The 22,395-nt window shown below is 46.6% G+C and overlaps 1 protein-coding gene across 2 annotated transcripts in view; it reads left to right on the top strand.

Moving 5' to 3' along the window:
* The window catches only part of LOC138296198 (serine/arginine-rich splicing factor 7-like), a 60,553-nt gene extending 52,919 nt beyond the window's left edge, over positions 1-7,634 (top strand). For both annotated transcript variants that reach the window (XM_069235104.1, XM_069235102.1), the window contains one exon: positions 7,362-7,634. In XM_069235104.1, coding sequence (XP_069091205.1) covers positions 7,362-7,407 — 46 coding nt within the window. In that variant the 3' untranslated portion in view covers positions 7,408-7,634. The remainder of the gene's footprint in view (positions 1-7,361) is intronic.
* Positions 7,635-22,395: the final 14,761 nt, after the last annotated feature.

Below are 22,395 nucleotides of genomic sequence, written 5' to 3'. Positions count from 1 at the left end.
CCGGATGCATTGGATTTGTATGATGCACCGGTCTCTGACAATAGTCCTGAATGATACCCGGCAAGACCTTCACCACCTGAAGACAGTACTGCTTACATGCAAGTAATTTCCAGGGCAGCTATGTTTCATAATGTAGCATTGCATGCAGAGCCCATAGAAGATGACTTCTTGTTCAACACCCAGTCATCTACGCACAGCCAATACCAAAGCTTGCCAATGCTGCCAGGCATGTTAAAACATGCTAAACCGGTGTTTCAAGACCCAGTCAAAGGCAGAGCCATCACGCCTAGGGTGGAGAAGAAATATAAACCTCCCCCTACTGACCCTGTGTACATCACACAACAGTTAACTCCAGATTCAGTGGTAGTAGGAGCAGCCCGGAAAAGGGCGAACTCTCAAACTTCTGGAGACGCACCACTGCCCGACAAAGTCAGAAATTGGATGCAGCAGGCAAAAGGGTGGCAGCACAGGCAGCCAATCAATGGCGTATTGCCAGTTCTCAGGCTCTTCTAGCAAGATACAACCGGGCACATTGGGATGAAATGCAACATCTCATTCAACACCTTCCCAAAGAGTTCCAGAAACGTGCCCAACAGGTTGTCGAGGAGGGCCAAAGTATCTCCAACAACCAAATAAGGTCGGCCATGGACTCAGCAGACACGGCAGCCAGAACAGTAAACACGGCGGTAACCATTCGGAGACCCGCATGGCTACGAACCTCCAGATTTAAGACCGAAATTCAGCAAGCAGTGCTAAATATGCCATTCAATGAACAACAACTATTTGGCCCGGAGGTAGATACAGCGATAGACAAACTGAAGAAAGACACTGACACGGCCAAAGCCATGGGAGTGTTCCACTCCCAGCAGAGGCACTTTTAGGAAGTCGCACTTTAGAGGGGGGGTTTCGGGCCCAGACCACAGAGCCTTCCACCTCACAAGTCAGACCCACATATCTGCCAATATCGGAGGTGGTTTTCGAGGACAATATAGGGGTGGACAGTTCCCTAAAACGGGAGGGAAATTCCAGAGCCCAAAAACCCCACAAACTAAACAGTGACTTCAACATCACAAACAGACTCCGATTACCACAACTGGGAACACAACTACAGACGCGTGGGTCCTAGCCATTTTCCAACATGGTTATTGCATAGAATTCCTACATTTGCCACCAGATGTGCCTCCAAGAGCACACATGTCCAAACAACACTTGGATCTGTTACAACTGGAAGTCCAAGCATTGTTACAAAAAGAAGCAATAGAACTAGTACCCAACCATCAAAAAGGAACAAGTGTTTACTCCCTGTATTTCCTAACTCCAAAAAAGGACAAAACACTGAGACCCATATTAGACCTCAGAACACTAAATCTTTACATCAAATCAGATCACTTTCACATGGACACTTCAAGACGTGATTCCCTTGCTCAAACAACAGGACTACATGTCAACATTAGATCTCAAGGATGCTTATTTCCACATACCCATACATCCTTCCCACAGGAAATACTTGAGGTTTGTAATCCAAGGCGTGCATTACCAATTCAAAGTGTTACCGTTCAGCATAACAACAGCCCCAAGAGTATTCACAAAAATGCCTTGCAGTAGTAGCTGCTCACATCAAAAGGCAGCACATGCACGTATTCCCTTACTTAGACGATTGGTTAATAAAAACCATCTCTTAGAAGGGTAAGTGAAACTCCTAGGCATGATGTCTTCATGCATAGCCATTGTCCCAAACGCAAGACTACACATGCGTCCCTTACAACAATGCCTAGCAACACAATGGACACAAGCACAGGGTCAACTTCAAGATCTAGTGTTGATAGACCGCCAAACACACTCCTCACTTCATTGGTGGAATCCTATAAATTTAAACCAAGGGCGGCCATTCCAAGACCCAGTGCCTCAATGCGTGATCACAACAGATGCTTCCATGACAGGGTGGGGAGCACACATCAACCAGCACAGTATAGAGGGACAATGGGACGTTCAACAAAGGCAACTGCATATAAATCATCTAGAGCTGTTAGCAGTGTTTCTAGCATTGAAAGCATTTCAACCGCTAATAGCCCACAAACACATTCTTGTCAAAACAGACAACATGACAACAATGTATTACCTAAACAAACAGGGAGGGACACACTCAACACAACTGTCTCTCTTAGCACGAAAGATTTGGCATTGGCCGATTCACATTCGCCTAATAGCACAGTACATCCCAGGGATTCAAAACCAGCTGGCGACAATCTCAGTTGAGATCACCAACAAACACACAAATGGAAAATTCATCCCCAGATACTACAAACTTACTTTCTACACTGGGGAATACCAGAAATGAACCTATTCGTAACAAAAGAAAACGCAAAATACCAAAACTTCGCGTCCAGGTATCCACACCCTTAGTCCAAGGGCAATGCGTTATGGATGAGTTGGTCAGGGATATTTGCCTACGCTTTCCCCCCCCCCCCTCTCCCACTCCTTCCTTATCTTGTAAACAAATTGAGTCAAAACAGACTCCAACTAATACTGATAGCACCAACCTGGGATCGCCAACCATGGTACACAACACTAGACCTGTCAGTAGTACCTCATATCAAACTACCAAACAGACCAGATCTGTTAACTCAACACAAGCAACAGATCAGACACCCGAATCCAGCATCGCTCAATCTAGCAATCTGGCTCCTGAAGTCTTAGAATTTGGACATTTAGACCTTAGACAAGAATGTATGGAGGTCATTAAGCAAGCTAGAAAACCTACTATATGACATTGTTACGCAAACAAATGGAAAAGATTTGATTATTATTGCCATCATAATCACATCCAACCACTGCACGCTTCTGCGAAAAACATTGTAAGCTATTTATTACACTTACAAAAATCAAACCTAGCCTTTTCTTCTATCAAAACACATCTCGCAGCAATATCTGCCTACCTGCAGATTACACATTCAACATCACTCTTTAGAATCCCAGTCATCAAAGCATTTATGGGGGGTCTAAAGAGAATCATACCCCCAAGAACACCACCAGTTCCCTCGTGGAACCTCAATATTGTATTAACATGACTCATGGGTCCACCATTTGAACTGATGCACTCTTGTGAAATGCAATACTTAACCTGGAAAGTAGCCTTCCTAATAGCTATCACATCTCTTGGAAGGGTAAGTGAAAATCAAGCATTCACTATACAAGAACCCTTTTACAAATACATAAAGTGGTTCTCCAGACAAATCCAAAGTTCTTACCAAAAGTTATATCACCGTTCCACCAAAACCAAACAGTGGCACTCCCAGTCTTTTTTCCACAACCAGACTCAGTAGCCGAAAGAGCCTTACATACACTAGACATCAAAAGAGTATTAATGTATTACATTGATAGAACAAAACAATTTCGCAAGACAAAACAATGGTTTGTAGCCTTTTAAAAACCTCATGCAGGAAATCCACTATCCAAACAAGGCATTGCCAGATGGATAGTGAAATGTATTCAGACCTGCTATATTAAAGCAAAAAGAGATCTGCCTATTACGGCAAAGGCACACTCCACTAGGAAGAAAGGCGCCACAATGGCCTTTCTAGGAAGTATACCTATGACAGAAATCTGTAAGGCAGCCACATGGTCTACGCCTCATACATTCACAAAATATTACTGTGTAGATTTGTTAACAACACAACAAGCCACAGTAGGACAGGCTGTATTCCGAACATTATTTCAAACAACTTCAACTCCTACAGGCTAAACCACCGCTTTTGGGGAGATAACTGCTTACTAGTCTATGCACAGCATGTGTATCTGCAGCTACACATGCCATCAAACGGAAAATGTCACTTACCCAGTGTACATCTGTTCGTGGCATGAGTCGCTGCAGATTCACATGCGCCCTCCCGCCTCCCCGGGAGCCTGTAGCCGTTATAAGTTGATGAAACTTGTACATTTGTAAATATATAATATTTTTATACAAATTATGTACATACATACTCACTCCATTGCATGGGCACTTTTACTATATACACAACTCCTACCTCACTCTCTGCGGGGAAAACAATCTAAGATGGAGGCGACGCCCATGCGCAATGGAGCCGAATGGGAGGAGTCCCTCTGTCTCGTGACTCGAAGACTTCTTCGAAGAAAAACAACTTGTAACACTCAGAGCCCAACACTAGATGGCAGGATAATGCACAGCATGTGAATCTGCAGCAACTCATGCCATGAACAGATGTACACTGGGTAGGTGACATTTACCATGTATATGTAGGAAGTTGGCTCTGTATCTACTATTTCAAAGTAAGAAATAGCATGCACAGAGTCCAAGGGTTCCCCTTAGAGGTAAGATAGTGGCAAAAAGAGAATTCTAATGCTCTATTTTGTGGTTGTGTGGTTGAGCAGTAGGCTTATCAGAGGGTAGTGTTGAGCATTTGTTGTACACACAGGCAATAAATGAGGAACACACACTCAGACAATTCCAGGCCAATAGGTTTTTATTTAGAAAAATATATTTTCTTAGTTTAAGAACCACCGGTTCAAGATTTACAATCCATACTTCAAGTGAAGGGTACTTCACTCGGGTATCATAGGAACTTTGAATCAGCAAAATAGCATATTCAGTTTTGGCAAAAATGGCAATAAGCTATTTTAAAACTAGACAGTGCAAATTTCAACAGTTCCTGGGGGAGGTAAGGATTGGTTAGTTTTGCAGGTAAGTAAACCACCTACAGGGTTCAAAGTTGGGTCCAAAGTAGCCCACCGGTGGGAGTTCAGGGCAATCCCAATGTTACCACACCAGCAGCTCAGGGCCGGTCAGGTGCAGAGGTCAAAGTGGTGCCCAAAACGCATAGGCTTCAATGGAGAAAGGGGTGCCCCGGTTCCAGTCTGCCAGCAGGTAGGCACCCATGACTTTGGAGGGCAGACCAGGGGGGTTTTGTAGGGCACTGGAGGGGGGAGGGGGGGGGGCACAAGTCAGCACATAAAGTACACCCTCAGCGGCCGGGTGCAGAGTGCAAACATGTGTCTAGTTTGCAATGGAGTTCAATGGGAGACCTGGGGGTCTCTTTGGCTAGGCAGGCAAGAGGGGGGCTCCTCGGGGTAGCCGTCACCTGGGCAAGGGAGAAGGCCACCTAGGGGTCGCTTCTGCACTGGAGGTCGGATCCTTCAGGTCCTAAGGGCTGCGGGTGCAGTGTCTTTACCAGGCGTCGGGTTCTTTGAAGCAGGCAGTCGCGGTCAGGGGGAGCCTCTGGATTCCCTCTGCAGGTGTCGCTAGGGGGGCTCAGGGTGGTCAACTCTGGGAGTCCTCCCTGTAGTGTTTCTCTGCAGGTCGAGCCAGGGGTGTCTGGTGCAGAGTGCAAAGTCTCACGCTTCCGGCGGGAAACGTGGACTCCTTTTAAAGTTGTTTCTTTGTTGCAAAGTTGTTTCTTCTTTGGAGCAGAGCCACTGTCCTCGGGAGTTCTTGGTCCTTTTAGATGCAGGGTAGTCCTCTGAGGCTTCAGAGGTCACTGGACCCTGGGGAGCGCATCGCTGTTTCAGTTTTTCCTGAAGTGGGGAGACAGGCCGGTACAGCTGGGGCCAAAGCAGTTGGTGTCTTCAGGTCAGCAGTCCTTCGTCTTCAGGTTGCAGTAATCTTGCTAGGTTCTGGGAGCCCCTAAATACTCAATTTAGGGGGGTGTTTAGGTCTTGGGGGGGGGGGGGGGGGGTTAGTAGCCAATGGCTACTAGCCCTGAGGGTGGCTACACCCTCTTTGTGCCTCCTCCCTGAGGGTAGGGGGGCACATCCCTAATCCTATTGGGGGAATCCTCCATCTGCAAGATGGAGGATTTCTAAAAGTCAGTCACCTCAGCTCAGGACACCTTAGGGGCTATCCTGACTGGCCAGTGACTCCTTGTTTTTCTCATTATCTCCTCTGGCCTTTCCGCCAAAAGTGGGGCCGTGGCCGGAGGGGGCGGGCATCTCCACTAGCTGGAGTGCCATGGGGCGCTGTAACAAAGGGGGTGAGCCTTTGAGGCTCACCGCCAGGTGTTACAGTTCCTGCAGCAGGGGGAGGTGAGAAGCACCTCCACCCAGTACATGCTTTGTTACTAGGCACAGAGTGACAAAGGCACTCTCCCCATGTGGCCAGCAACATGTTTGGTGTGTGGCAGGCTGGTAAAACTAGTCAGCCCACACTGGAAGTCGGGTATGTTTTCAGGGGGCATCCCCAAGATGCCCTCTGGGGTGTATTTCGCAATAAAATGTACACTGGCATCAGTGTGCCTTTATTGTGCTGAAAAGTTTGATACCAAGGGAAAGAACACTGGTGCTGGGGCCTGGTTAGCAGGGCTCAGCACACTTTCAAATCATAACTTGGCATCAGCAAAGGCAAAAAGTCAGGGGGTAACCATGATATGTTGGGTGCTCCAAAGAAGTTATGCAAGAGAAAGTTTTTGATGATTACAGCAAGTGACGTTGCATTATGTACGCAGTCAATTTTGCATTTGAGGGGGTGTTCGCATTGGCACTCGTACTTTAACTAGTAGTAGTGGCTTTCTGGCCTTTACTGAAGCGTAGGTTTGGGTACACGAAGTGTGGAGTGGTGTAGCACCTTTAGGACCTACGTCTTTCTCTGGGTTTTCTGTGAAGGGTGTGGTATGGATTGCAGGAGTCGTAGGTTTCTTTTGGGTGTTGAGATGAGGAAAAGGGTGCTGGGACTGGAGGGTGAGTGAGGAGAGTTAAGCAATTCACTTCTGAAGGGGTGTGGTGATAGAGGATGGTTGCGTCAGGTTTTGCCTCAACATCCCTGTGCTGCCCCATTTTTTTTTTTTTTTTTCTTTAACCTACATTTCTTTAAGATTGTGTGGAAGAATATTTTTCCAAAGGTTGTTTCAGACTTTGGTCAAAGTCCTATCAGTGAAAGGGAGAGGTTGTGTAGGCTATTCTCTTCAGGGTGCAGCGTTCAATGGTCCCTGATTGGAAATGGAGATTTTTGTATAACTTCTCATAAATAGTCAACACTAAACCTGTGCAGAGTTGTTTGGGCAATGTTATGATGCTGTCCCATGGGACAGGTTTAAAATAAAAAACCATTGATGGCCAACACCTCCCTGAAAAGGAAACGACAACATTGCAAACTTGTTCAAAATTTAATTAATGTGAACTTGCATGCATTAATGGGGTGCAAAATGAACAACTGTTATGAGTGGGGCATGATGGAGCGGAGAAGCCAGGCTGTTAACTGTGCCTAAGTGTTCCCAGATGGAAAATAGAAGCAGTTTCTGGTGGTGCCACTGGTTGACCATACTCGTGTGCCTGGAGAGTCACTGCAAAAGTAAATTGAATGTGTCCTCAAGATTACGTTTATTATATGTATTTTCTTTTTTTTTCTTTTTCAGTATTTCACCCTTGGCAAGTCCAGCAAGGAGTGCCAGTCCAGAATGAATCAAGAAATTGGGTTTATCCCCCGATATTTGGAAGATTGTATGATATTTTGTGATCATTTTCGATGTCATTTGGCCAGATAGGTGTTTTCAGTTGTATACTGTTAAAATTGGTTATTTGAATATTTGAAGATTCTTTGTAAAAAAAATAACTAGCAAGTTGCTTATTTTGTTTGTAATTGTCCTCTGACTACTTTTGTATCTGGATATTAAAATGTGTCAGTTTCACGCCTGTATGTATTTTTTGTCTTCACTGTCTGACTATATTCAGCCAGGATAGTCCCTACATTTAGGATGGAGAAACGGTCGATGGGAGAAGCAGACTTGCAAAACCATTAATGCCATGTCTGCCTTCTAAACCTTTGAAACCAAGGTGTTTAAAGTGCTTGAGGACTCTGCAGCTTGAGTACCCCTTTCTTGAGCAACATAGCCAGCTGAAATTTTATTTATATATATAATATTATATATATATATACTATATATATATATATATATATATTATATATATAAAAAAATTTTTTTTCTTTCACAGAAAAACGGCATTCAGATAGTAGTATAGTATATTCAGTACATCTTATAACAGTTGAGTCTGGAAATGGTGGCATCCTATAAACAAGGGTGTAGGAGGTTGGCTCTGTATATACTATCTCAAAGTGAGAGATAGTGTGCAGAGTCCAAGGGTTCCCCCTAGAGGCTGATGGTGGCAAAATTAGATAATACTAAGGCTCTATTTTGTGGTAGTGTGGTCGAGCACTAGGCTTATCAGAGGGTAGCGTTAAGCATTTTGTTGTGTACACACACATGCAATAAATGAGGAACACACTCAGACTTGACTCAAGGCCAATAGTTTTTGTATAGAAACAGCTTTCTTAATTTATTTTAGAACCACAAGATTCAACATTCGTGGTAAGTACATAAAATGCAAGGTACTTCACACAGGTGAGTATAGAACTTTGATTCAAAACATTAGTACACACAGTTTAGTTAAAAATGGCAATAATCGGTATCTGGTTAGTTATAACAGATCGACACAGACTTTTGAAGAGCTCCGTTGGCCCTTTGGGGTTTTTTAGATTCCCCCGTCAGGGCCTAGTCGGCCCAGCCACGTGTCTCTTCAAGGCTGATGGAACGGACCCCATTGCGCTTCTGCCCAAAATGCCATAACAAGTATCCATATACAGATCAGCATCTGGTCTGTAACTTGTGTTTGTCGCCAGAACACAAGGAAGATACTTGTGAAGCCTGTCGAGCGTTTCGGTCCAGGAAGACACTAAGAGACCGAAGAGCAAGAAGACTGCAAATGGCGTCGGCGCCGACAGGACAAGGGCGTTTCGAGGAAGAAGAAACCTTCTCCATCCAGGAATCTGACTCGGATGAGATCGATCCCGAAGAAACACCGAAAACCGTGAGTAAGACGTCTAAACATAAAACTCACGAGAAGACCACAAAAGCCCAGGGGACGCCACCTCAACAGGCCATGGCTTAACCCGAAAAATAGGTGACCGATCATCGGCACCAAAAAAGGGCACGCTTGTGTCAGTCATCCGACTCCGGTCGAGATACCGCCACACAGCAATCTCTAGCCCGAGCTAGCGGCTCCGAGCAAGTTCGGCACTGAGACAGCGGCACCGAAATGAATCCACAAAGAGAAACGACGCCGAAAATAAAAAAAGGTTTCGTCGGAACCGAAAAAAGTAGCCGAAAAGGTTTCGATACCGAAACATCCGGCCTCGGAACTGAAATCAAGTTCCTACACAGAGGAACAAGGACTGTCCTCACAAATGAAAATACATAGATTTTGACAGGAATTGGAGACCATGGAGCCAGACTACACCCAAAGAAGGCTCCACATCCAAAAAGAAACAGGGAAGATCAGTACTCTCCCTCCTATTAGAATGAAACGCAAACTTGCCTTCCAGGAGAAAGACAAGCAGCCATAGGCAAAGGTGGCTAAACAAGTAAGCCCGCCACCGTCTCCACAACGATCGCCGCAAACATCACCAGTAGCCACTCCACCTATGATGCAATCCCCGACTCATACAGTGAGTCAAGATGACCCTGACGCGTGGAACCTTTTATGATGCGCCAGTGTCAGATAATAGTCCTGACTGTTATCCAGCTAGACCGTCGCCACCAGAGATAGTACAGCCTACGCACAGGTGGTGTCAAGGGCAGCGGCATTTCATAATGTCCCCGCCTGCATGCAGAGCCCATTGAAGGCGACTTTCTATTTAATACATTGTCGTCCACACACAGCCAGTACCAGAGTCTTCCCATGCTACCCGGAATGCTAAAAACACTCCAAACAAGTGTTTGAGGAGCCTGTAAAAGGAAGGGCCATTACTCCTCAAGAGTGGAGAAAAAAATATAAACCGCCACCAACAGACCCCGTGTACATCACACAACAGCTAACACTGGACTCAGTTTTAGTAGGGGCAGCTCGCAAGAGAGCGAACTCATACTTCAGGAGATGCACCACCTCCAGATAAAGTCAAATTCGACGCAGCTGGCAAAAGGGTGGCAGCACAGGCAGCAAACCAGTGGCGTATTGCAAACTCACAGGCTTTGTTGGCCAGATACGATAGGGCTCATTGGGACGAAATGCAACACTTATAGAACATTTGCCCAAGGAGTTCCAGAAGAGAGCACAGCAAGTAGTAGAAGGACAGAGTATCTCCAACAATCAGATACGGTCCGCAATGGATGCAGCAGACACAGCTGCTAGAACTGTCAACACAGCAGTGACCATAAGGAGACATGCATGGCTGCGTACATCAGGATTAAACCAGAAATACAGCAAGCTGTCCTGAATATGCCATTTAACGGACAGCAGTTGTTGGGCCGGAGATGGACACTGCTATCAAAACTTAAGAAAGACACTCATACGGCCAAAGCCATGGGCGCACTCTACTCCACACAGAGCAGAGGCACTGTAAAGAAATGGCTCCCTGTTGCAGTTACCCCCCACTTTTTGCCTGATACTGATGCTGACTTGACTGAGAAGTGTGCTGGGACCCTGCTAACCAGGCCCCATCACCCGTGTTCTTTCACCTAAAATGTACCACAATTGGCACAACCCTGGCACCTAGGTAAGTCCCTTGTAACTGGTACCCCTGGTACCAAGGGCCCTGATGCCAGGGAAGGTCTCTAAGGGCTGCAGCATGTCTTATGCCACCCTAGGGACCCCTCACTCAGCACAGACACACTGCTTGCCAGCTTGTGTGTGCTGGTGGGGAGAAAATGACTAAGTCGACATGGCACTCCCCTCAGGGTGCCATGCCAACCTCCCACTGCCTGTGGCATAGGTAAGTCACCCCTCTAGTAGATCTTACAGCCCTAAGGCAGGGTGCACTATACCACAGGTGAGGGCATATGTGCATGAGCACTGTGCTCCTACAGTGTCTAAGCAAAACCTTAGACATTGTAAGTGCAGGGTAGCCATAAGAGTATATGGGCTGGGAGTCTGTCAAAAACGAACTCCACAGCTCCATAATGGCTACACTGAATACTGGGAAGTTTAGTATCAAACTTCTCAGAATAATAAACCCACACTGATGATAGTGTTGGATTTATTAAAAAAATGCACACAGAGTGCATCTTAGAGATGCCCCCTGTATTTTACCCAATTGTTCAGTGCAGGACTGACTGGTCTGTGCCAGCCTGCTGCTGAGAGACGAGTGTCTGACCTCATGCGGTGAGAGCCTTTGTGCTCTCTGAGGACAGAAACAAAGCCTGCTCTGGGTGGAGGTGCTTCACACCTCCCCCATGCAGGAACTGTAACACCTAGCAGTGAGCTTCAAAGGCTCAAGCTTCGTGTTACAATGCCCCAGGGCACTCCAGCTAGTGGAGATGCCCGCCCCCTGGACACAGCCTCCACTTTTGGCGGCAAGTCCAGGAGAGATAATGAGAAAAACAAGGAGGAGTCACTGGCCAGTCAGGACAGCCCCTAAGGTGTCCTGAGCTGAGGTGACTCTGACTTTTAGAAATCCTCCATCTTGTAGAAGGAGGATTCCCCCAATAGGGATAGGAATGTGACCCCCTCCCCTTGGGAGGAGGCACAAAGAGGGTGTACCCACCCTCTGGGCTAGTAGCCATTGGCTACTAACCCCCAGACCTAAACACGCCCTTAAATTTAGTATTTAAGGGCTTCCCTGAACCTAAGAATTTAGATTCCTGAAACTACAAGAAGACGACTGCTGAGCTGAAACACCCCTGCAGAGGAAGAACCGAAGACACCAACTGCTTTGGCCCCAGTCCTACCGGCCTGTCTCCTGCCTTCCAAAGAAACCTGCTCCAGCGACGCTTTCCAAGGGACCAGCGACCTCTGAATCCTCTGAGGACTGCCCTGCTTCAAGAAAGACAAGAAACTCCCGAGGACAGCGGCACTGCTCCAAAAGAACTGCAACTTTGTTTCAAGGAGCAGACTTAAAGACCCCTGCAACTCCCCGCAAGAAGCGTGAGACTTGCAACACTGCACCCGGCGACCCCGACTCGACTGGTGGAGAACCAACACGTCAGGGAGGACCCTCCGGCAACTCCAAGACCATGAGTAACCAAAGTTGTCCCCCCTGAGCCCCAACAGACGCCTGCAGAGGGAATCCCGAGGCTCCCCCTGACCGCGACTGCCTGAACCTAAAGTCCCGATGGCTGGAAAAGACCCTGCACCCCCAGCACCTGAAGGAACGGAACTTCTGTGCAGGAGTGACCCCCAGGAGGCCCTCTCCGGTGCCCAGGTGGTGGCTACCCCGAGGAGCCCCCCCCCCCCCCCCCCCCCCCCCCTTGCCTGCCTGCACCGCTGAAGAGATCCCTTGGTCTCTCATTGAAAACCATTGAAATCCCGACGCGTGTTTGCACACTGCACCCGGCCGCCCCCGCGCTGCTGAGGGTGTACTTTCTGTGCTGACTTGTGTCCCCCCCCGGTGCCCTACAAAACCCCCCTGGTCTGCCCTCCGAAGACGCGGGTACTTACCTGCTGGCAGACTGGAACCGGGGCACCCCCTTCTCTCCATTGAAGCCTGTGTTTTGGGCACCTCTTTGACCTCTGCACCTGACCGGCCCTGAGCTGCTGGTGTGGTAACTTTGGGGTCGCTCTGAACCCCCAACGGTGGGCTACCTTGGACCCAAACCTGAGACTTGTAAGTGATTTACTTACCTGACAAAACTAACAAAAACTTACCTCCCCCAGGAACTGAAAATTGCACTGTGTCCACTTTTAAAACAGCTTATTGTGTTTTATGTAAAAAGTATACATGCTAATGTAATGATTCAAAGTTCCTAAAATACTTACCTGCAATACCTTTCAAATGAGATATTACATGTAGAATTTGAACCTGTGGTTCTTAAAATAAACTAAGAAAATATATTTTTCTATAACAAAACCTATTGGCTGGATTTGTCTCTGTGTGTGTTCCTCATTTATTGCCTGTGTGTATGTACAACAAATGCTTAACACTACTCCTTTGATAAGCCTACTGCTCGACCACACTACCACAAAATAGAGCATTAGTATTATCTCTTTTTGCCACTATCTTACCTCTAAGGGGAACCCTTGGACTCTGTGCATGCTATTCCTTACTTTGAAATAGCACATACAGGGCCAAATTCCTACAGGCACATTTCGAAAAACCGTTTCGAGGGGGGGTTCGAGGGCAAAGCACAGAACCCACTACCTCACAAACAAGGCCCAATATCTGCGGGGAAGTTTTCGGGGACAATATAGAGGGGGACAGTTCCCAAAAAGTAGAGGGAAGTTCCAAAGCCCCAAAACTCCTAAAAACAAGCAGTGACTTACAAGTCACACATCCTGTAAGGAAATGCCTCCTTGGCATGGTTACCCCCCTGACTTTTTGCCTTTGCTGATGCTATGTTTTGAATTGAAAGTGTGCTGAGGCCTGCTAACCAGGCCCCAGCACCAGTGTTCTTTCCCTAACCTGTACTTTTGATTCCACAATTGGCACACCCTGGCACCCAGATAAGTCCCTTGTAACTGGTACCCCCTGGTACCAAGGGCCCTGATGCCAGGGAAGGTCTCTAAGGGCTGCAGCATGTCTTATGCCACCTTAGAGACCCCTCACTCAACACAGACACACTGCTTACCAGCTTGTGTGTGCTAGTGAGAACAAAATGAGTAAGTCGACATGGCACTCCCCCTCCGGGTGCCATGCCAGCCTCTCACTGCCTATGCAGTATAGGTAAGACACCCCTCTAGCAGGCCTTACAGCCCTAAGGCAGGGTGCACTATACCATAGGTGAGGGCACCAGTGCATGAGCACTGTGCCCCTACAGTGTCTAAGCAAAACCTTGGACATTGTAAGTGCAGGGTAGCCATAAGAGTATATGGTCTGGGAGTCTGTTTTACACGAACTCCACAGCACCATAATGGCTACACTGAAAACTGGGAAGTTTGGTATCAAACTTCTCAGTACAATAAATGCACACTGATGCCAGTGTACATTTTATTGTAAAATACACCACAGAGGGCACCTTAGAGGTGCCCCCTGAAACCTAACCGACTATCTGTGTAGGCTGACTGGTTCCAGCAGCCTGCCACACTAGAGACATGTTGCTGGCCCCATGGGGAGAGTGCCTTTGTCACTCTGAGGCCAATAACAAAGCCTGCACTGGGTGGAGATGCTAACACCTCCCCCAGGCAGGAGCTGTAACACCTGGCGGTGAGCCTCAAAGGCTCACCCCTTTGTCACAGCACCGCAGGACACTCCAGCTTAGTGGAGTTGCCCGCCCCTCCGGCCACGGCCCCCACTTTTGCCGGCAAGGCTGGAGGAAACAAAGAAAACAACAAGGAGGAGTCACTGGCCAGTCAGGACAGCCCCTAAGGTGTCCTGAGGTGAATCTAACTTTTAGAAATCATCCATCTTGCAGATGGAGGATTCCCCCAATAGGATTAGGGATGTGACCCCCCTCCCCTTGGGAGGAGGCACAAAGAGGGTGTACCCACCCTCCGGGCTAGTAGCCATTGGCTACTAACCCCCCAGACCTAAACACGCCCTTAAATTTAGTATTTAAGGGCTTTCCCTGAACCTAGAATTTAGATTCCTGCAACTAACAGGAAGGACTGCTGAGCTGACAAACCCCTGCAGAGGAAGAACAGAAGACACCAACTGCCTTGGCCCCAGACTTACCGGCCTGTCTCCTGCCTTCCAAAGAAACCTGCTCCAGCGACGCTTTCCAAGGGACCAGCGACCTCTGAATCCTCTGAGGACTGCCCTGCTTCGAAAAAGACAAACTCCCGAGGACAGCAGCACTGCTCCAAAAGAACTGCAACTTTGTTACAAGGAGCAGATTTAAAGACCCCTGCAACTCCCCGCAAGAAACGTGAGACTTGCAACACTGCACCCGGCGACCCCGACTCGACTGGTGGAGAACAACCAACTCAGGGAGGACCCTCCGGCGACTCTACGACTGTGAGTAACCAAAGTTGTCCCCCCTGAGCCCCCACAGCGACGCCTGCAGAGGGAATCCCCAGGCTCCCCCTGACCGCGACTGTCTGAACTCCATTTCCCGACGGCTGGGAAAGACCCTGCACCCGCAGCCCCTAGCCCCTAAAGAAACGGAACTTCTGTGCAGGAGTGACCCCCAGGAGGCCCTCTCCCTTGCCCAGGTGGTGGCTACCCCGAGGAGCCCCCCCCCCCCCCCCCCCCCCTTGCCTGCCTGCGACGCTGAAGAGATCCCTTGATCTCTCATTGACTTCCATTGAAAACCCGACGCGTGTTTGCACACTGCACCCGTCCGCCCCCGCGCTGCTGAGGGTGTACCTTTTGTGCTAATTTGTCCCCCCCCCCAGTGCCCTACAAAACCCCCCTGGTCTGCCCTCCGAAGACGCGGGTACTTACCTGCTGGCAGACTGGAACCGGGGCACCCCCCTTCTCTCCATTGAAGCCTATGTGTTTTGGGCACCTCTTTGACCTTTGCACCTGACCGGCCCTGAGCTGCTGGTGTGATAACCTTGGGGTTGCTCTGAACCCCCAACGGTGGGCTACCTTGGACCAAAAACTGAAACCTGTAAGTGACTTACTTACCTGTGAAAATTAACAATAACTTACCTCCCCCAGGAACTGTGAAAATTGCACTGTGTCCACTTTTAAACAGCTTATTGTGTTTTATGTAAAAAGTATACATGGTAAAGTAATGATTCAAAGTTCCTAGAGTACTTACCTGCAATACCTTTCAAATGAGATATTACATGTAAAATTTGAACCTGTGGTTCTTAAAATAAACTAAGAAAAGATATTTTTCTATAACAAAACCTATTGGCTGGATTTGTCTCTGAGTGTGTGTACCTCATTTATTGTCTATGTGTATGTACAACAAATGCTTAACACTACTCCTTGGATAAGCCTACTGCTCGACCACACTACCACAAAATAGAGCATTAGTATTATCTCTTTTTACCACTATTTTACCTCTAAGGGGAACCCTTGGACTCTGCATACTATTCCTTACTTTGAAATAGCACATACAGAGCCAACTTCCTACACATCCCCAACACAACACCTGTGGGGGGGGAGACTAAGCAAATTTTACAAACATTGGGAGGAGAGAACAACAGACACTTGGGTACTGGCAATTATCCAGCATGGTTATTGCATAGAATTTCTCAAATTCCCCCCCAAACGTCCCACCGAAAACACACAATATGTCAAAACAACATATAGATCTTCTAGGACTAGAAGTTCAGGCATTGCTACAGAAAGAAGCAATAGAATTCGTACCAAACCAACAGAAAGGAACAGGAGTTTACTCTCTCATACCCAAAAAAGACAAGAGTCTGAGACCTATAGTAGATCTCAGAACATTAAATACCTACATCAAATCAGATCACTTTCACATGGTGACATTACAGGACGTAATGCCACTGCTCAAACAAGAAGACTACATGACAACACTAGACCTAAAGGATGCATATTTCCATATACCGATACATCCTTCACACAGAAAGTACTTAAGGTTTGTATTCCAAGGGGTACATTACCAATTCAAGGTGTTGCCATTCGGAATAACAACTGCGCCAAGAGTTTTTACAAAATGCCTGGCAGTCGTAGCTGCACATATCAGAAGGCAGCAAATACATGTGTTCCCGTACCTAGACGATTGGTTAATCAAAACCAACACGCTAGAACGGTGTTCACAACACACAAAGTATGTCATAGAAACACTCCACAAACTAGGTTTCTCAATCAACTACACAGTCGCACCTTCTGCCGTGTCAAACACAGCAATACTTAGGGGCGACAATCAACACAGCAAAAGGGATTGCCACTCCAAGTCCACAAAGGGTTCAGGCATTTCACAATGTAATACAGGCCATGTATCCAAAATAAAAAATACAAGTCAAAATGGTGATGAAACTCCTAGGCATGATGTCCTCATGCATAGCCATTGTCCCAAACGCAAGGTTGCACATGCGGCCCTTACAACAGTGCCTAGCATCACAATGGTCACAGGCACAGGGTCAACTTCTAGATCTGGTGTTGGTAGACCGCCAAACATACACCTCGTTTCAATGGTTGAACAGTATAAATTTAAACCAAGGGCGGCCTTTCCAAGACCCAGTGCCACAATATGTAATAACTGCAGATGCCTCCATGATAGGGTGGGGAGCACACCTCAATCAACACAACATCCAAGGACAATGGGACGGTCAGCAAAAACAGTTTCACATAAATCACTTAGAACTATTGGCAGTATTTCTAGCGCTGAAAGCATTTCAACCCATAATAAGCCACAACCACATTCTTGTCAAAACAGACAACATGACAACGATGTATTACCTAAACAAACAGGGAGGGACACACAACACAGTTGTGTCTCCTGGCACAGAGAATATGGCATTGGGCGATTCACAACCACATTCGCCTAATAGCACAATTTATTCCAGGAATTCAGAATCCGTTAGCAGACAATCTCTCTCGGGATCACCAACAGATCCACGAATTGGAGATTCACCCCCAAATACTGAACACTTACTTCCAGAGTTGGGGAACATCACAAATAGATCTATTTGCAACAAAGGGAAAATGCAAAATGCTGAAACTTTGCATATAGGTACCCACAACATCAGTCCCAGGGCAATGCGTTATGGATGAGTTGGTCAGGGATATTTGCTTACGCTTTCCCCCTCTCCCACTCCTTCCATATCTGGTAAACAAGTTGAGTCAAAACAAACTCATACTAATAGCGCCAACATGGGCAATACAACCTTGGTACACAACACTACTAGACCTCTCAGTAGTGCCTCATGTCAAACTACCAAACAGACAAGATCTGTTCACGCAACACAAACAACAGATCAAACACCCAAATCCAGCATCGCTGAATCTAGCAATTTGGCTCCTGAAGTCCTAGAGTTCGGACACTTAGACCTTACACAGGAATGTATGGAGGTCATAAAACAAGCTAGGAAACCTACCACTAGACATTGCTATGCAAATAAGTGGAAAAGATTTGTTTATTACTGCCATAATAATCAAATTCAACCCTTACACGCATCTGTCAAAGATATCGTAAAATACTTACTACATTTGCAAAAGTCAAAGCTAGCTTTTTCTTCCATTAAGATACATCTTACCGCAATTTCAGCTTACCTGCAAATTACGCACTCAACTTCACTGTTTAGGATACCAGTCATAAAAGCGTTTATGGAAGGCCTAAAGAGAATTATACCACCAAGAACACCACCAGTTCCTTCATGGAACCTAAACATTGTCTTAACACGACTCATGGGTCCACCTTTTGAGCCCATGCACTCTTGTGAAATGCAATACTTAACATGGAAAGTTGCATTTTTAATTGCCATCACATCTTTAAGAGTAAGTGAGATTCAAGCATTTACCATACAAGAACCATTTATTCAAATACACTAGCATAAAGTAGTTCTACGGACAAATCCTAAATTTTTACCAAAAGTCATATCACCGTTCCACTTGAATCAAACAGTAGAATTACCAGTGTTCTTCCCACAGCCAGATTCTGTAGCTGAAAGAGCACTACATACATTAGACATCAAAAGAGCGTTAATGTACTACACTGACAGAACAAAACTAATTCGAAAAACAAAACAATTATTTATTGCTTTCCAAAAACTTCATACAGGAAATCCAATTTCTAAACCAGGCATTGCTAGATGGATAGTTAAATGCATTCAAACCTGTTATCTTAAAGCAAAAAGAGAACTGCCTATTACACCAAAGGCACACTCAACTAGAAAGAAAGGTGCTACCATGGCCTTTCTAGGAAATATTCCAATGACCGAAATATGTAAGGCAGCTACATGGTCTACGCCTCATACATTTACTAAACACTACTGTGTAGATGTGTTAACAGCACAACAAGCCACAGTAGGTCAAGCAGTACTACGAACATTGTTTCAAACAACTTCAACTCCTACAGGCTGAACCACTGCTTTTGGGGAGATAACTGCTTACTAGTCTATGCACAGCATGTGTATCTGCAGCTGCACATGCCATCGAACGGAAAATGTCACTTACCCAGTGTACATCTGTTTGTGGCATTAGTCGCTGCAGATTCACATGCGCCCACCCGCCTCCCCGGGAGCCTGTAGCCGTTTAGAAGTTGATCTTGAACATTTGTAAATATATTACTTTAAACTACCTTATGTACATACGTATTCACTCCATTGCATGGGCACTATTACTAGCTTACACAACTCCTACCTCACCCTCTGCCGGGAAAACAATCTAAGATGGAGTCGACGCCCATGCGCAATGGAGCCGAAATGGGAGGAGTCCCTCGATCTTGTGACTCAAAGACTTCTTCGAAGAAAAACAACTTGTAACACTCTGAGCCCAACACCAGATGGCGGGATGTGCACAGCATGTGAATCTGCAGCAACTAATGCCACGAACAGATGTACACTGGGTAAGTGACATTTTCCTTATAAAGCGCACTATCACCCTGGGTGGTATCCTTGTGCTGTGCAGGTATCTGTTCAGCCCTGCTATTCGTAGGTTAGTTAACTGAAAACCCATGGTTGTGAAATTCAAGAAGATGAGGCGGCTTTGTTGTGGAATGGTGAGTCATTCCACATTTTAGGAGTGATACGAGAGCTCCCATTGTCCTGACCTTTCTTTAAGTGCATGATTTCAGCAAGTAGGTGTCATGCAGAGGTGTCTGGGTAGTTGGTGAATTGAGTTGCAACTGTTCTAGTCTGTCTCGGGTGGGGGAGAATTCTTTCCTCCTTGAAATCCTGATACCATCTCAGAAGGCCAACCTATACCTGCCCCCATTTCCCCCCCAGTACATAAAGGAGAAGGTACCGGTAGACGCTATCACAGTGGCCACAGCTAGGAAAAGGAATAACACAGCCCACATCGACTGGTCCACCTCTACAGAAGGGAAGCCAGAGGGTGGGTGGGCCTGGGGACTAAGCAGGTGGAAAGTAGGCAGCGATGCAATAGAGAATTGCAAATTCCAGTGATCTCCAACAGATATGGCCACCAGCAATGGAAGGACTGATGCAACCCCCCAGAGGAATTTCAGAAAAAAACAAAATAAGTTTTCCAGGAGGGCAAGAGCATAACCAGCTTGTAGGGAGCTGGCCTTTTGTGTGGTGGGTACCTAAGGTACTTACACCAGGTCCAGGTATCCCCTCTTAGTGAAGTGTAGGCAGTGTCTAGAAGCCAGGCTCTCTAGAGGTAGCTGTGGATGAGCAGCCAAGGCTTATCCAGGAGACATGCAAAGCTCATGCAAACTGCTGTAATTACACAGCTCTAACACACATAAAAGAAAACGCTCAGTTGTAAAAAAAAAAAAAAAAATCAAGGTAATTTATTTTTGGAACACAATAGTACAAAATACTAGAAGGGCAACTCTCCAATAGGAGGTAAGGAATAAATTAGCTATCAGAAATAGGCATAGAAAAGGTTAGAAAACAGTGCAAATAGTAATAACCAGTAGTGACCCTAGGGGGAGACCAAGCCATATACTTAAAAAAAAAAAAAAAATGGAATGCCTACACAGGACCCCACCTATGTAAAGGGGATGTGTAGAAGGGAGCTAGGGGTACTAGAAAATGCCAGAGGTAAGTAACCTAACACCCCCAGTGACCAGGAAAGCAGGAGTAAATCACTGGATTTCCCCCAAACCACCCAAAAGAAGAAAAGACTCCCGGCAAGACTGCAAGAAACCAGCGATGGGTTCCTGGAGAAAACCTGGAGAGAGAGGGGACCAAGTCCAAAGGTCACAGGGGAGAGATGGGACCAAGTCCAAAGGTCACAGTGGCGTCCAGGAGTAGGAGCTACTACCACCCAGCTGTTCTTGCAGGAGTTGGTAAACGGTGAGGAAGAACCAGTCAGCACTGCAGCCGGAAAAGAGTCCAGATGGATGCAGATGATGTCCCACGCTGACCTGGCCATTCAGATGTTCCCAGAGGTCCCTGTCAACCTTGGATCAAGATGGCAGAACCCAGGGACCTGCTGAAGGAGCTCTGGGCACCACCCCATGCGTGGTGATGGACAGCAGTGTGGTCACTTCCCTTTCCATTGTCCAGTTTCGTGCCAGAGCAGGGACTGAAATCCTTGAACTTGTGTGGACTGGTTTACGTAGGGAGGGCACCAAATGTGCCATTCAAAGCATACCAGTAGCTTTGGGAGGCTATCCCTCCCAGGCCATGTAACCCTTATCTCCAACAGGAGAAGGTGTTCTCCACCCCCCGCCCTTCCCAAAGGAAATCCTTTGTTCTACCTTCCTGGGTTTGAGCTGTTCAAGCAGCAGCAGGAGGGTAGAACCCTGTCTGAGTGGGTAACAGAAGCTTAGGCTGCCTGGAAAACCCTAGAAGGCTGGCAGGAGCAATGCTGGGGGTCCTCTAAGGAGCCCCCAGCGTTCATGGAATCCTACTTCCAAAACTGGCTACTGTATTTGGGTAGGATACCGACCTGTTTGATACCAAACATGCCTAGGTTTGAAGTTAACATTACAGTAAACACACAAAATGGCATCCCCACACTTTCGCAGTCCAGGAAAATGAAACTGGAGTTTGTGGGGGCAACTCTACTATTGCTGAGGTGGTCTCACTCACAGGTACTTGCACCCTGCCCTCTGGGCTAAGAGGGCCTGCCATAGGGGTGACTCATAGTGACCTGTAGTGAAAAGGGTGCATGCACCCTTTCACACAGGCTGCAATGGCAGGCATGTAGATACACTTTGCCTTGGCTCCCCATGAGTGGCATAATAGATGCTGCAGCCCATTGGGACCCCTGATACCCTAATCCCCTGGGTACCATATACTAGGGACTTCCACCCTGCATTTGGCGTAGTGGTGCCCCCATGTAAGTGGTTCATCTAACTAAGTTTGAAGGGAGAGAGCATAATCACTGGGGTCCTGGTTAGTATCACAGTGAACAAAGTCAAACATACTGACAACAGGCAGATAATGGGGGGTAACCATGCCAAGAAAGAGTGAACTCTCCGAGAAACAATGTATCTGTTGTGCTGCACTGGAGAATCCAACGCAACACCTTACTTTTCCACACATTTCTTCCTCTGCGGTCTTTGCTTTTGACGCATCTCAGGTACTGTTATAAAGAATCAAATATTGATTTCTAAGGATTGAGACTCTTATCTTTTAAAAAGTGACATTTCAACTTGTGCTTATTGGACCTTACTTTACACATTGCCTTCTGATTTAAGCCTGACTGCTCAGTGACAAGCTACCAAAGGGTGGGCACAGGATAATTTGGTTTGTGTTGTGACTTACCCTGACTAGGATTGTGGTCCCTATTTAGACAAGGGTGTATACCTCTGTCAATTAGAAACCCTATTTCTAACACTTAGTCACGTAGGATCATAAAATAGTTTTTTAAAAGGTCTACTCGGAGTATTGCCACCATCCAGAATACCTCCAGCAGCTTGGGAATTGAATACAGTATTTCCACAGTTAATGTCTGATCCATTCAAAGTGATTAACAAGTTGAACATTAAATATGTAACCTGAAAAATAGCTTATCTTAACATC

Source organism: Pleurodeles waltl, chromosome 5 (assembly GCF_031143425.1).
Source record: "Pleurodeles waltl isolate 20211129_DDA chromosome 5, aPleWal1.hap1.20221129, whole genome shotgun sequence".
NCBI lineage: Eukaryota > Metazoa > Chordata > Amphibia > Caudata > Salamandridae > Pleurodeles > Pleurodeles waltl.
The sequence above is the reverse complement of the archived record's forward strand: the minus strand, read 5'-3'. Positions and strand labels throughout refer to the sequence as shown.